Source organism: Microcaecilia unicolor, chromosome 1 (assembly GCF_901765095.1).
Source record: "Microcaecilia unicolor chromosome 1, aMicUni1.1, whole genome shotgun sequence".
Lineage (NCBI taxonomy): Eukaryota > Metazoa > Chordata > Amphibia > Gymnophiona > Siphonopidae > Microcaecilia > Microcaecilia unicolor.
The window spans coordinates 12518424-12535251 of NC_044031.1; the positions used below are offsets into that span (position 1 = coordinate 12518424).

At 45.3% G+C, this 16828-nt stretch overlaps 1 protein-coding gene across 1 annotated transcript in view; it reads left to right on the top strand.

The window, feature by feature from the left end:
- LOC115461309 overlaps nt 1-16828 on the top strand; it is a 170838-nt gene that overhangs the window by 145285 nt on the left and 8725 nt on the right. The window contains exon 12 of the mRNA XM_030191425.1: nt 6023-6126. Within this exon, the coding sequence (XP_030047285.1) occupies nt 6023-6126 (104 nt within the window). The remainder of the gene's footprint in view (nt 1-6022; nt 6127-16828) is intronic.

The following is a 16828-nucleotide window of genomic DNA, read 5'->3' on the forward strand; positions in this document are numbered from 1 at the left end:
TGAGAGAGTGTGTTTATGTGAGAATGAGTGTGTGTGAGAAGTTTTTTGGCGGAGTGTGTATGTTTGAGAGAGTGTCTGTGACAGTGACTGTGTGTGTGAGAGAGAGAGTGAATGTGCAAGTGTGTGTGTGTGAGACAGTGAGAGTGAGTGCAAGTGTGTCTGTGAGAGAGTGTGTTTATGTGAGAAGTTTATCCTCTGAGCAGCAAACGTAAGGAACAGCAGCCAATTATTTTTGTTAATTGTAGGAGAAGAAAACATTAATGATAAAAATGAAATAAAAATAAAGATTGAAACTCCCCATCTCCCCAAAAATACAAAACAAACCCCCGAGACAAATATGCATCAGAAATTAACACCGGGAATAAGTGCTTTTCAAGGACACTGCCTCCTCCCATAACTGTTGCTCTGAGGATATAGTTCAGGCAGGTTGAGTCATAAATCTTCCCTCTGTCAAAGTTCTTGCTTATCGTGCATTTAGAAAACAGCACATCCTTTGTTTTGTTTTGTTTTGAAAATGTCTTTCAAAACAGACCATTTTCTAGGGGGTTTAGGCAGCTGGACATGTGCACTCCCTTCACCCCTCCCCCCCAAGAGCACCTGGCCCTCAACTGCCCTTTCTTTTTACCCTCGTTCAGCAGTTTAAAGCTCTGCGACTTGTGGCTCCGTTTTCTTTGCGAGAACTGCATGCTCCGCCGGAGGAAAGATCGAAAGCTACAGAACAATAGCAAGAAGAGGAAAGAGGTAGTCGAGGCGCAGCTATGGTGGGGGTGGTGTCGGCTCCGTTTCCTTTCTTTTTGAAAATCATTTTTTCATTGTTTTTTTTTTAATCGGACGGGGGGGGTGAGCGGCGGTGACCTGTTGGTGGGGGGGGGGGGGGGGTTGGAGGGTTGTAGCGGTTGCTGATGCGACCTGGGGGGGGGGGGTGGAGCAGTGGATGTTGCAGCCTCGGGGGTGGGTGGAGGGAGGGAGCGGTGACAACGTGGGTGGGGGTCGGCGACCTGTTTGGGGGGGGTGGAGGGTGGAGCAGTGTGTGCTGCGACCTTCTGGGGGGGAGTGTGGATCACTGGGTGTTGCGACCTGGGGGGGGTGGAGAGTGTTGTGTTGCCAACTTGGGGGGGGAGGGGAGAGGGGTGTGGCCGACTTGGGGGGCGTGGCGGAGGGTGGATACTGCACCTCCAACGTTGTAATCCTACGTCATCTGTCGTCCTGAGGCCACAGAGGAGGGTGTTCAGAGTCCTGACAGGGGGGAGGGAGACAGAAGAGGGCGGTCTGGATTTTATGTGTCTGGGTGTTTCCCTACTCCTCCCCCTGCGTGGTTCGCAGGAGAGGGGCTTGGGTGATGCGCCGGGGGGGGGGGGTAGAGGCAGTGATCGTTTTTTGGATGTGTTGAGTGTCTGTGCTCCGCCCTCGACGTCATCACGTTTGACGCGTGGGCGGGGCAGACACTCGGAGCAAAAAGTGGTCTCTGCCGCCTCACTTTAGAACGTTGGGAAAGTGAGGCTTCATTCGAACGTTGGAGGTGCGTTTTATATAGAGAGATAAGCACAGAAATGACAGACAAAACATCCATATAGGGTAAAAAGAAAAAGCATGAGCCATAAGATTCATATCATGGAGTGGATCTTTAAAAGTATCTGAGTGGGTAAATAAAACAGGATAAATTAATCTGGATATTCAGCAATATGAATATCCAGCTCAATCTAGTCACACAAAGTTTGTACAGGTAGAAATGGGGTGATGATTTGTGCAAATGGAGTTATCCCCATATCAGCAAGGTTGTGCTGAATATCATGCAGCAAAACGGCTGAGTTTTCATTTCCTCAACTAATGACCAGGTGCTAATTTCCCAATTAGCGTGTGGCCATTAGCGTGTTAGCCCATATCGACATCTGTTTAGTAGGCAGAAAGGCCTCATGTGGTAACCATGCATTAACTGGTAGGTACACATTAATATGGAGTGGAGGAGTGGCCTAGTGGTTAGGGTGGTGGACTTTGGTCCTGGGGAACTGAGTTCGATTCCCACTTCAGGCACAGGCAGCTCCTTGTGACTCTGGGCAAGTCACTTAACCCTCCATTGCCCCATGTAAGCCGCATTGAGCCTGCCATGAGTGGGAAAGCGCGGGGTACAAATGTAACAAAAATAAAATAGATACTATTGGAGATTCTACATGGAATGTTGCTACTATTGGAGATTCTATATGGAATGTTGCTATTCCACTAGCAACATTCCATGTAGAAGGCTGCGCAGGCTTCTGTTTCTGTGAGTCTGACGTCCTGCACGTACGTCAGACTCACAGAAGCAGAAGCCTGCGCGGCCACATTGGTGATCTGCAAGGGCCGACTTCTACATGGAACGTTGCTAGTGGAATCTCAAATAGTAGCAACAGTGGTGGAGTGGCCTATTGTGGTTAGGGTGGTGGACTTTGGTCCTGGGGAACTGAGTTTGATTCCCACTTTAGGCACAGGCAGCTCCTTGTGACTCTGGGCAAGTCACTTAACCCTCCATTGCCCCATGTAAGCCGCATTGAGCCTGCCATGAGTGGGAAAGCGCAGGGTACAAATGTAACAAAAATAAAATAGATACTATTGGAGATTCTACATGGAATGTTGCTGCTATTGGAGATTCTACATGGAATGTTGCTACTATTGGAGATTCTACATGGAATGTTGCTATTCCACTAGCAACATTCCATGTAGAAGGCTGCGCAGGCTTCTGTTTCTGTGAGTCTGACGTCCTGCACGTAGACGTCAGACTCACAGAAGCAGAAGCCTGCGCGGCCACATTGGTGATCTGCAAGGGCCGACTTCTACATGGAATGTTGCTAGTGGAATAGCAACATTCCATGTAGAATCTCAAATAGTAGCAACAGTGGAGGAGTGGCCTAGTGGTTAGGGTGGTGGACTTTGGTCCTGGGGAACTGAGGAACTGAGTTCGATTCCCACTTCAGGCACAGGCAGCTCCTTGTGACTCTGAGCAAGTCACTTAACCCTCCATTGCCTCAGGTACAAATAAGTACCCGTATATGTAAGCCGCATTGAGCCTGCCATGAATGGGAAAGCACGGGGTACAAATGTAAAATAAAATAAAATAAAATATAGTTGTGCTAACCTACTATTCACCCCCAAACATGCCCCCAGCACTAAAAAATAAAAAGTATTTTTAGTGCCTGGGAAGCGTGCAGAGATGAACATAAGAACATAAGCATTGCCATACTTGGATAGACTGAAGGTCTATCAAGCCCAGTATCCTGTTTCCAACAGTGACCAATCCAGGTTACAAGTACCTGGCAAGATCCCAGAACAGCAAAACAGACTTTATGTTGATTATCCTAGACATAAGAAGTGGATTTTCCCAAGTCCATCTTAATAATGGCTTATGAACTTTTCTGTTAGGAAATTATCCGAACCTTTTTAAACCCCGCTAAGCTAACTGCTAAACCTTATTAAACCCCGCTAAGCTAACTGCCAACACTCCTGCAGGACCGCCGGTAGTGCATTTTAAGGCCCTCCTTAGCTAGGTGGAGTTGGGGAAATTTTGAATGATTTAAACTTGCCCCACTAAACTCCTGTTTTAATTGAGAAAATTGTTTGAACATCACCAACTCCCCTGATGCCTATGCCAGAATATGCAAAGAACATGGGGAAGAATAATCCAAATCATAGTTACCTGATTCTGGGGTCCACCTTAGGAGTCAGCACCCAAGATGAAGATCTAGATGTCATTGTAGACAATACACTAAAATCTGCCCAGTATCCAGCATATCTAGGTTTTTAAAAAAAGTTTGGACAAGTTACTGGAAGGAAAGTCCATATAGTATGTTATTGAGATGGACATGGGGAACCCACTGCTTGCTCAGAATTAGCAGCATGGAATGTTGATACTTTTCGAGGTTCTACATGGAATGTTGCTACTACTTGGATTTCTGCCTGGCACTTGTGACCTGGATTGGCCACAGTTTGAAACAGGATACTGGGCTAGATGAAGCTCCTATGGCTATTCTTATATTCTTAAAGGAAGGCACACTTTAATTGAGGACATACGGAGGGTATTTTTATAAGAGGGCACCTAGACTGTGAAGGCACATAGGGTGAATAATTGCCGATATTCACCCTGTGGGAGGTAGCCCGTCTTAGTGCTGCGATCAGCGCTGACCCCAGATATTCAATGCTGGGCAATTTCTGGTGACCGGTATTGATTATCCGGGGGGGGGGGGGGGGGGGGGGGGGTTGGCTGGCTCAAACTCAACCGGCTATATCAATATTCAGCACTGGCCAGTTATGTTTATAGCCAAAGATAGGTGGTCCGATTTGGTTGCTAAATTTAGCCGGTCAACACTGAATATTGCCAGTTATCGTGCGATATATCCGGTTATGTTTTCAGTACTAACCAACAATATTCAGCACAGATAACTGGTTATCTCATGCTAAATATTAGCAGTTGGGTGCTGAAACGCTATTTAACTGGCCAGCATCTGTTTCTGGCCAGTTAAATAGCAGCCAGATTATGCCTATTGTATAAAATTAGATGGCATGGATGGGCAGACCATATGGTCTTTATCTGCCCAAGTCTTGTTTCTGTTTCATTTTCCCAGACCTTGTGGTGGGAGGGGGTCAGAGGACGAGGTGGGGGGGACATTTTGGTGTGCCGACCCCTCTACCACCACCTCGCCGCCCTGCCACTCCCCGCCACCTCGCTACTCCCCACCACCTTGACGCTGCAAATACCTTGCCTGGCGAGGGTCCCCAACCCCGCCAGCTGAAACCTTCATCCAGTGCCGGTCTCCGGCGCCGCCGCATTGCCTGCCCTGCTCTCTCTTCCCCTCATGTCCTGCACGCTCCTTGTAGTGAAATTCAGCATGCTATGATATGAGCACAATGATAAAGACATTTAGATTTAAGTTATAATAATTGGTGATTCATCACGAGCAAATATTGTGCACTACCGGAGGTTGGGGGCTGTCAATGATTATACTGTGTCACAATTGCAGTGGCTTAATATAAGCACGACAAAAGTTGTCTGCGTGACAGTATTAGAATAATATATTGCTGTTGTAGTAATTTTGCTCTTCCTGCGCTTAGTTGCAGTAGTGTAGACATGGGTTTTGGGTGTGCACCAATCCATTTTTCAGCGCGCCTGTAAGAAAGGTCTTTTTTAAATTTTTGCCAAAATAGATGTGGAGCAAAATCAAAATTCCCTCACGTCCATTTTGGGTCTGAGACCTTACCACCAGCTGTTGACCTAGCGCTAAAGTCTCACGTAGTAACCGGGCGGTAATGACCTAGGCACGTCAAATGCCACTTGGCACATGCTATGCAGAGTAAAACAGTGTAGATTATTTTATTTATGTTTTAACGTTTTTATTGATGACACTCTGAAAAATACATCCTTGTACGCACATAACTTATGTGACATAACACACTCTCAAAGAAGAGGATATTGAATCAATACAATCAACACATGTATCATCAGCAATTTTCAATTTCTTCCCCCTATAACTCTAACACCCGCCCTCCCTCCCACCCACCCTCTAGCCCCTAACTTCCAGATGTGAAAAGGCTAGTACTCGCATTTTATTTATTTATTTTATTTATTGCATTTGTATCCCACATTTTCCCACCTATTTGCAGGCTCAATGTGGCTTACAGAGTTTTGTTATGGCATTGTCATTAGTTGGTAAGTCAGGGTTAAGTAAGAGAAAAGGTAAGGAAGGTTTTAGGAAGGATTGTTGAAGCTGGTGGATTCGTAGGTATTTTGTAGGTTATGGGTTCTCTTTGTATGCCTTGTTGAAGAGATGTGTCTTCAGAGATTTACGAAAGTTCATTATTTCGGCAGTAGTTTTCAAGGCAGTTGGTAATGCATTCCACAGCTGTGTGCTCATGTAAGAGAAGGTGGTTGAGTGTATCAGCTTGTATTTTAGTCCTTTACAGCTGGAGAAGTGTAGGTTCAGAAATTTGCAGGATGATCTTTTGGCATTTTACATCAGCTAAATTATTATAATTATTGTGTTTTGATTTGATTTAGATGAAAGTTGCTTTGAATTTCCCCTGCAAGCCACGCACTACAATTGCAGCTCAAGGCCACATTTTTCTGCACTTCCTGATGCCGAAGTCTTCAAAAATGAACTGGTAAGTTACATTGGCCCCTATTTGCTAAAGTGTGGGAATGTTATGCAGCTCTCATGTTGCAATTGCCCAAATAAACATGCAGTAGTAGCAAATCTCTATGTAATCCTAGCCTTTTTGGGAGTGTTGCTATGAGAAAAAGTTGCTACCATGCATTAACTATAGAAGAAATAATATGATGCAGTACATTATCTCTCTTATTTGTTTTTATTTATTTATTGGGATTTATTAACCACCTTTACATGGGCGCCCGGTATAAGAGGCTTGGGGAGGCTAAGTCTCCCCTGCTGCAGCAGGATGGATCAGCTGTGGAGTCCCGCTGCTCTGGGGGGTTTAAATTGTTGATTTACCTCCATCCTCACAGCAGGAGCCTTGTGTAACCAGTTGTAGAAATTGGTTTATGGTTTAATTTGTTTACCTTAATACTGGGAGAGCAGGGGGGGTTGGCTGGAGGTGTTCTGGGTTGCCAGGGAGATATTTAATGAGGATGACTTCCTGACCTGCACATGAGTAGTTCATATCAAAGAGACTTGAGACTTGCACTGACACCTGAGGACAGATAGCAGCAGAATTGGATACTGGGCCAGCATGATCAGAAAAAGTCACCAGACAACAAAGGTAGAAAAGTTCATTTTATTTTCATTATAGTGTTTGGAATATGTCCACTTTGAGAATCAGGTGCTCAACATTAAAAGTTTATATTTATTTACTTATTTATGGCATTTTATCCCACATTAAACATGAATTAGGGTGTTTTGTGGCTCTACATGAGAATTGTGATGATATGATCCCTTGTTTCATATTGGGGTTTTTTAAATTTCTCTTTATTAATATTTTATAATATCTCACAAAACAATGTGATCTTGTAATCAGCATTCAATTTAACAATAGGAAATAAAAATCTCCAGGGAAAAAAAAAATAAATTCTTCCGTCCACAATTAAAGAAAAGTGATTCCAAGATTAAACACATCAATAACAAGGAAATTTAAAGAAATATACAGTTGCTACCTCTGTGTTCAAACTCCAGCCTGCTGTGTGGGATGGCATACTACATTCACATCAACTCTAGCATCTAGAAAATCTTTAAGTTGCTTAGGGTCCATAATTTTAAATTGTTTAGCCTCTAGCATAATATTATAAATACAAGGAAACCGTAATATGAAATTCGCTCCCAAAGCCTCGACTCTGGGACGCAGTTCCAAAAAGGCCCTGCGTCGCACCTGTGTTGGCTTGGAGAGATCAGGAAAGATTCTAACTTTTGAGCCCATAAAAAATGTTTCTAAATGTCTTAAGGAAAGTCTTAAAACTGCGTTCCGGTCTGGTTCCAGCACAAAAGTGACCAGCATAGTTGTCCTATAAGTAACAACATCCAACGAGCTCTCAAGGAAGGAAGTAAGGTTCATTCCTTCACCCACCGCATGTAAAGGGGGTTCTCCTAAGTTCCCCTTAAAATTCCAGATGTAATAGGCTCGTGTGATGGGAGGTAATGAATCTTTGTCCATTCATAGGATCTCCGACATATATTTTTTCACCATTTCCACTGGAGGAATTAAAGGAGACTTAGGGAAATTAAGAAACCTAAGGTTAAGTCTTCTTGTCTGGTTCTCCAGATATTCCAAACGTTTATGCAAATAGTTATTATCCTTAACCAAAGCAGTTTCCAAAGTTCCCATTTCTTGAATCTTAGTTTCCACTTTTTCAGTTTTAAGGAACTGCTGTGCAGTTACTTGTGCCTGTATCAGAACGGCTTCCGAAAGAACTTTAATATCCTTAGTGTTTTCTTTCAACATATCTTGCATAGAGGAATGTGTATTGTACACCATATCCCACAGTGACTCTAACGTCACATTGGCCGGTTTAGTTATACCACTTGATGGTAATGGGGAGTGTGGCAGGGCCTCGCTACGGGAAAGTTTAGAAACAATGTCTTGAGGCAATACTTTCAAAGCCAACTGAGCCGAAATACCTGCAGCCTGGGTCCTGCTCGTATTCGCTGCAATCCTCCCCTCTAACAGCTCCGGTTTCACCCCTCCGGTGTCCGTCTCTGACTGGGCTGCTGCGAACAACTCACTTCCCAGTTGTCGTGGTGCCATGCATTCCACGGGGCTCAAGAAAGCCCCGTCGCCGCTCTCTATCGACGTCAAAGCGTCAATAGCTGCAGAAGGAGTCGAAGTTCCCAGAGAACCTGGTTGCGACTTGGGGCATTGCAAAGTCGTTTGTTTCAGCATCGACGAGGTTCCAGGAGCCGAGGGGAACTCCTTCACCTTTCTCCTCCGCTTCCCCATCACTATCGACGGGTCGAAGGCCACGAAGGAAACCGGACTTGCAACGTCCTCTCGGAGCAAACTCAGGTGCGTCCGCTCAGAGCGCCATCTTGGAATCGTCCCCTTGTTTCATATTGTTGACGGTCTGCATTTTCCGTATGGGTGGTATATTGGTGTATTAGGTTCTGCCCAGTGTAATATTTATGGTACAGTAAGGTTCTGAGTGTGTTTTTGCACAAAGTTGTGCATAGTGTTTTGCAGTTGAGCGATTGTGCTTAGAATATGCTTTGAGCAACCACTTTATTCTTTGACATATGATACATATCTAATATCTAAATTTAACAAAAGGTATTAATTGTGACTTTTATTTTTATTTATTTATTTTTTCTGCATGTTATCAGACAATTATGGATTTAAGCTCCACCCCTGGCCCCACCCCTAACTCTGCCCCCTTTAGCCTCCCCAACTACTACTACTACTTAACATTTCTAAAGCGCTACTAGGGTTACGCAGCGCTGTACAATTTAACATAAAAGGACAGGCCCTGCTCAAAGAGCTTACAATCTAAAGGACAAATGTACAGTCAGTCAAGTAGACGATACGATGGGGGCAGTCAATTTGGGGCAGTCCGGATATCCTGAAGGTAAGAGTTAGGTGCCGAAGGCAGCATTGAAGAGGTGGGTTTTAAGCAGAGACTTAAAGATGGGCAGGGAGGGGGCTTGACGTAGGGGCTCAGGAAGGTTGTTCCAGGCATAGGGTGAGGCGAGGCAGAATGGGCGGAGCCTGGAGTTGGCGGTGGTGGAGAAGGGTACTGAGAGGAGGGATTTGTCCTGTGAACTGAGGTTTCGGGTGGGAACATAAGGGGAGATGAGGGTAGAGAGGTAGTGAGGGGCAGCAGATTGAGTACATTTGTAGGTAAGAAGGAGGAGCTTGAACTGAATGCGGTATCGGATTGGAAGCCAGTGAAGTGACCTGAGGAGAGGGGTGATATGAGTATATCGGTTCTGGCGGAATATAAGATGTGCAGCAGAGTTCTGAACAGATTGAAGGGGGGATAGATGGCTAAGTGGGAGTCCGGTGAGGAGTAAGTTGCAGTAGTCAAGTCGAGAGGTAATGAGAGCGTGGACGAGAGTTTGGGTGGTGTGTTCAGAGAGGAAAGGGTGAATTTTGCTGATGTTGAAGAGGAAGAAGTGACAGGTCTTGGCTATCTGCTGGATGTGTGCTGAGAAGGAGAGGGAGGAGTCGAAGATGACTCCAAGGTTGTGGGCAGATGAGACGGGGAGGATGAGGGTGTTATCTACTGAGATGGAAAGTGGAGGAAGAGGAGAAGTGGGTTTTGGTGGAAAGACGATGAGCTCAGTCTTAGACATGTTCAGTTTCAGGTGGCGGTTGGACATACATGTAGCAATGTCGGTTAAGCAGGACGATACCTTTGCCTGGGTCTCTGCGGTGATGTCTGGTGTGGAGAGATAAAGCTGGGTGTCGTCCGCATAGAGATGACACTGGAAGCCATGAGATGAGATGAGGGAGCCCAGGGAAGAGGTGTAGATTTAGCCTCCCCAAACAGTTGGGCCACCGACTGCCTATGCGCCTTTATGAAGAGATTCACCCAAGGCGGTGTTCAGCAGGCACAGTTTAACAGAAAACTTACAATTATGTTGACAGCATAACAATAGTAAATACAGAAATGAGGTCAACTTGAAAACAGTAAATTGAAACCTAATAATAGAACTACTGTGAAGCAGTATCAAAAATATACACATTTAACAGCACTGGAATTCAAATACCAGAGATGTAATACAATGTTAGCATAATACTAATGATACACCTAATACGCAATGCATTACAACATTCAACTAACAGATATGATGCTAAAGATTTTCTACATTAGAGATTACCATATAGCTGAGGGACCAAGAGCAGATATATGATGTGAACACGATGCGTGGTATAGAGTCAGTTGGGATAATTTGATGGTTGGCTAAACTTAAGGCAAATTTTTTGTATAGTTAAGCAAGAGGTAAGGAACTGATCAAAGTTACAGTGTATGTAGCAAGCTAGTCCAGGTGCAGTGTGTAGTATGTATTAAAAGCTTGGGAGAAGAGCCAGGCTTTCACCTGCTTCCTGAAGTTGAGATAGTCTTGAGTTACACATAGCCCCTCTGGGAGTAAATTCCAGAGCCTGGGGGCTACTCCTGAGAAGGCTCACTGGCGGGTATCACATCGTACAATTTCTTTTGGTGAGGGTACAGATAGTGATGATGCTTGAGAGGACCTTAAAGGTGTGTAAAGGCTAGCTTATTTTTTAAGTACTCTGGCCCGTTTTGTCTGCGGACCATGAAAATCCAACTCTTGAGATGGCATTAGCTACTGTGCGTTATCTGTCACTGTAACAGCTACCCCTAAATTCTATAAATGGGGTCCAAAGTAAGGCTGTTATGACTGTTTGATGTGGAAGAGCAGTACTGTTTGTTTGATGACTTGTAATGGTTGTTATGTTATTTTTGGTTTTTCTTTGTATGTATGTATGGTTTTCTTGGAAACCCCCTAGGCAGTAGGCGGTGTATACATTTTTACAATAAATAAATAAGGCACACAATTGAGCGCACATAGAATAGGGTCAATTACTTGTATCACTTAATTTGCTAATTAGCACTAAATTGGCACTTAATTGGTGATAAGTATCAATTAGCCTAAACAAGCTACAAGTACATAAGTAATGCCATACTGGGAAAAGACCAAAGGCCTATCGAGCCCAGCATCCTGTCCCCAACAGCGGCCAATCCAGGCCAAGGGCACCTGGCAAGCTTCCCAAACGTAGAAACATTCTATACATGTTATTCCCGAAATTGTGGATTTTTCCCATTTAGTAGCGGTCTATGGTTACACACATAACTAACTTACACTCCTATTCTATAAACTAAATGCCTAATTTATGTGGCGCACAACTCTAAAGTGGGCATGGACCTGGGAGGGGCATGTGCAGGTCTGGGGTGTGCCAAGCAATTAGGCGCAATGTTATAGAATATTGTCAATGACGCACTTTCATTTCCAGTACTTACGAGCAAACATTTTGGCGTAAATGTTCGTGCCTAAAGTTAGGCCCAAAGTACTGACTTACACTAGTATTCTGCCATCAGTTCTGCTCGGCACTGCCGTTATAGAATTTGCGTTTAGCGTGCATCATTATGGAGCTTAAAATTTGATGCCGTTTCTTGAATTTACCCCTTAATGCACGGTAGCAACCTCTATATTAACTGTAAAAGGCTGTTCCCAACCATTTCCTTCCAATTCCATGCCCCAGCATAGAGATTTGTGAGTTATCGGTTTTTGGCTAGGATCAGGCGACCCTCAGGGGGAGGAATGCTGGCTTTTGAGATTCATATACGTTACGCAATTGTGGCAGACTCCTGATGCAGGCCTGTAGGCCAAAACACAACAGTTGTGTCGAGTCTTTTCATCAATAAAGACGTTTTTAAGATATTGTCTCCAGGATTTGTATTACCGTAGGTAGATTTACTACATGGTAGCCCTTCCTTGACTGCTTCTGTCCATCCTACTTTATGTTTTCTCATCCGAGAGCATGAATTGTGTATTCCTCTACATATACTTTCCCTGGCTGAGGGCACATAGAGCCTTGAATTTCTATATATGGGACTTTGAGTTACATGCCTAATTTGCGCACGCAACTTAATTGAATAATGAGCCAATCTGTGCTGATAATTGGGCAATGCAAGCAATTATCAGAACTGAAATTTACGTGCGTGATACAATTCAATTCTGGACCTGAAAAGGGGGCGTGGCCATGGGAGGAGCATGGGCAGGTCAGAGGCGCTCTTGTAATTTATGCACATTGTTCTAATATTAGGGGGTTCTGCGCCTAATTGACATATAGGGATTTACACCAGGTTTCATTGGAGTAAACGGTTGCACCTAAATGTAGTCACGGCTCCCAACATGCCTAACTTTGAGCGCGATTTATAGAATAGTGTTACATGCTATTTTTTTCAGTGCTGATTTTTTTGGCACCATCTATAGAATCTAGTCCAGAGCATAGCCGCTGAGAGGCGGGGCAGGGGGGACAAAATTCCCCAGGCCTCCAAGGGGGGCCCGGTGCCGCGGTCCCACCTGCTCTCCGTCGTCGACCGTCTGCCACCAGGCCGGGCCCCCTACATTGAAATCACAGTGCCTATCATCTCCGTGTGAAAGCGCTGTAGGCAGCAGGGCAGCAGATTGCCTCCCTTCAGGCCTCCTTCCCTCCCTGTGTCCCGCCCTCATCTGACGTAACTTCCACGACGGCGGGGCACAAGGAGGGAAGGAGGGCCGAAGGGAGGCGATCTGCTGCCCTGCTGCCTGCAGTGCTTTCACATGGAGATGAGAGGTGCTGTGATTTCAATGCAGGGGGCCCGGCCCAGTGGCGGACGGAGGGGGGCGGGTGGAAGGGGAGAGTGGCGGCGACCTCGGGGGGGGGGGGTAGAGGGGGGAGCGGTGGGGGCGGGGGCCCCGGGGGCGGCCTTGCCCCGGGCCCAGCCCAGACTCTTGGCAGCCCTGGTCCAGAGTAGCTTCAGCAGAGGTCCTCATGTTAGAGTCAAGCTGTAGTCATCACTTGAAGGAATAAATCAAGGAAAGCAAAATCAGGATCTCTTGTTCAAGTAAGTCAAGAGCATAGACCTGAGGGTCACCTTGCAAAAGGGACACTATAAACCTTAGTTTCTTTTGGTCTGTAGGATACACATCAGATCTCATTAAAAAAATAAGGTTTACAACTATTGACAAAGGTACAAAAAGTACTTCTAGCCCCAGAAAAAATGGCATCTCGGAAAGCTATAAAAACATGTGGATATTATCTGGCCAGGGATAGGACTTCAGACGTGATCTTTTGTAGGTTTGCAACTGCTCATTCATCATTACAATCACTTGAGGGCTGACTGCTGAAGGTGACTCGATAGCTGACAGACTAGAGACAACAATAGCAGCTTCATTGTGGCCCTTTGAAAAGGTCATGGCCAGTTGACCCCTCGTTTGGGAATACCGGGGAGTCCTTGGCAAAGGTCGTGTAAGTTCATGTTTAACAACCTTCGTGCCTTCTAAGTTGGTAAGGCAGAAACTCAAAGGTGTTCACATGGAGTCACATTGGTCACCAGTTGCCAGATAGTAGGAAGCTGGAGAAGTACAGGGTCAAAGGTCAGGAATGTGGTCTTCTACTACTAATCAAATCAATTAATGTGTACAGGAAGGAGGAGAGGAGGGTAGGTGGAGGCGAGTGGTTAGTGGTTACGAGTCAAAAGCAATGTTAAAGAGGTGGGCTTTCAGTCTAGATTTAAAGGTGGCCAAGGATGGGGCAAGACGAAGGGGCTCAGGAAGTTTATTCCAGGCGTAGGGTGCAGCGAGACAGAAGGCGCGAAGTCTGGAGTTGGCAGTAGTGGAGAAGGGAGTGCACGGGAAGGGGTGTAGGGAAGGACGAGTGTGGAGAGATACTGGGGAGCAGCAGAGTGAGTACATTTATAGGTTAGTAGAAGAAGTTTGAACAAGATGCGAAAACGGATAGGGAGCCAGTGAAGCGACTTGAGGAGAGAGGTAGTATGAGTAAAGCGACCCTGGCGGAAGACAAGACGGGCAGAGAGACAGTCCCTGCTCAAAGAGCTTACAATCTAATAGACAAAAAATAAAGTAAGCAAATCAATTAATGTGTACAGGAAGGAGGAGAGGAGGGTAGGTGGAGGCGAGTGGTTACAAGTGGTTACGAGTCAAAAGCAATGTTAAAGAGGTGGGTTTTTAGTCTAGATTTAAAGGTGGCCAAGGATGGGGCAAGACGTAGGGGCTCAGGAAGTTTATTCCAGGCGTAGGGTGCAGCGAGACAGAAGGCGCAAAGTCTGGAGTTGGCAGTAGTGGAGAAGGGAACAGATAAGAAGGATTTATCCATGGAGCGGAGTGCACGGGAAGGGGTGTAGGGAAGGACGAGTGTGGAGAGATACTGGGGAGCAGCAGAGTGAATACATTTATAGGTTAGTAGAAGAAGTTTGAACAGGATGCGAAAACGGATAGGGAGCCATCCAAGTAGCAACTAGTCCTGACCCTACTTAGCTTCTGAGATTATAAACACAAAAGAAGGACTATCTTGCATTATCAAAACTGAACAAAATAATAACAATCTTTTAATGAAAGGAAATGTTAATGGTATTAGAAAGGGTTTCAGTAAATATTCCTTTATCCAAAAGTTAGATCATAGGAATTAATCATGGGTCAACAAATTCTAGAGTGAAAAAAATATTGTCGCCCACTTGTTTTAAATATAGTATTTTACAGACTTCATGGTGTGTCCCCAGACCACGCAGAATTTTATAGACCTCTATCTTATCTTCCCTCAGCCATCTCTTCTCCAGGCTGAAGAGCCCTGACCTCTTTACCCTTTTTTCATGGCAGTCATTCCACCCCCTTTATTGTTAGTCAATGTTCTCTTCACGCTTTCTAATTCCTTTTTTTGAGATGTGATAACCAGAATTGCACAAAGTATCCAAGGTGCGGTAGCACCATGGAACAATTCAGAGGCTTTATGATACCTTTGTTTTGTTTTGTTCTCTGCTCTTTCTTAATAATTCCTAAAATTGCACAGATCTCTGGAAAGCAGGAAAGAATACTAGAAATTAATATTTGGTAAGGATGGATGGGCAGTCTAGATGGCCATAAGGTCTTTATGCCATCATTTCCCGCATTTTTATGTTTCTAAAACGGCCCCACCGTGCCCTTCACCGCAGCTGACCTGGCTTTGCTGCTTGATACCAGGGTCGTGCCATGCCAATTCCCAGGTTCTCCTCCCACCCCTGCTGCTCGTCAGTCTGCCTGTGTGGGCATTCCCGGAGTCTCGGGCCTGCCGTGGGTCCTATGGACTGTCCTCGCACTGGCCTCTCTGGGTGTGCATGCGTGCGTAAGGCTGCCTTTTTGCCTACTGCTGGTGGATCTCCCATGATGACGTCAGATGCCCAGAGCTCCATTTTAGGGGACGGCTGTCAAAGCTTCCTTGCCTTTTAATAGGTCTCCATGCTACTCTTTTAGTGTGCCTCCAGCTCCCAGCTCCTGCTTCCAGCTTTTGCTTTCAGCCTCCAACGTCCAGTTCCTGGTTCCAGCTTTCAACCTCCAGCTCCAGTTCCAGCTTTCAGCCTCTAGCCCAGTACCCCTTCATCTCTCTAGCCTGGATGATTCGCCTATCATCAGTTGGAGCCTACCTGACCTCCGGGTTGGTTGGGCGGCACAAATTCACCCCGACCCCGGGGCGTGACAGTTTCTATTACTACTACTACTAAACATTTCTAGAGCGCTACTAGGGTTACGCAGCGCTGTACAGTTTAACAAAGAAGGACAGTCCCTGCTCGAAGGAGCTTAAAATCTAAAGGACGAAATGTCAAGTTGGGGCAGTCTAGATTTCCTGAGTAGAAGTGTAGTGGTTAGGTGCTGAAGGCGACACTGAAGAGGTGGACTTTGAGCAAAGATTTGAAGATGGGCAGGGAGGGGGCCTGGCATATAGGCTCAGGGAGTTTATTCCAAGCATAGGGTGAGGCGAGGCAGAAAGGGCGGAGCCTGGAGTTGGCCACCACTGCAGAGGATTTTAACATATTACCCACAATGACCTTTAAATCTTTTTCTTGAGTGGTTACTCCTAATTTGAAACCTTGCATTGTATAACTTTGCACTTGTCCACGTTAGCTAAAGGGTTTTTCTCTATGGTAACTGTACGGAAATATGCTGGAAACACGTCAGCATTTACTACACTGGATTTGCAGTTATCAAATGGTAATTGGGGCATTTACTCTACCAAACTTAGGGATCCTTCTACCGAGCTTCAGTAAAAGGGGGCCTGCACTGAGGTCCCCTTTCACCACAGTGAGTAAAAAGCTGACTTTTTAAAAAAGAAATGGCCGTACGGAAAGTGAACCACTTGGCCGCGTGGCCGTTTGGGGGATGAAGCTCTTACCACCACCCATTGAGGTGGTGGGTAAGGGCTTCCACGCTAACCCAGAGGTAACCAGGCAGCGCGCGGTACTACCCAATTACCGCCAGGTAAACACCAGCACTACATAAATAAAAAAATATTTTGATGGCGCCGTAAGTGGGGGTGAGAACAATTGCTGGGGAAAAGACCCCCTTAGGCAAAAGGGTCCTTTAATTAGCTTCTTTTTATAAAGCATAATCAGTTTTAATTGATTCATAGTTCTTGCTACAAACTTTCTGGAACTCACTTAAAGCAAATCCAGTGTTCTTTTTGAAGCTCGGGATTTATTTATTTATTTATTTGTTGCATTTGTATCCCACATTCCCCCACCTATTTGCAGGCTCAATGTGGCTTACATAGATTTGTTGACATTATCGTAACAATATATCAGATACAATTAGTGATGTGTGATGATCAAGGACGGGAAGAGGGAGAAGGAAGGTAGTGTATTTCT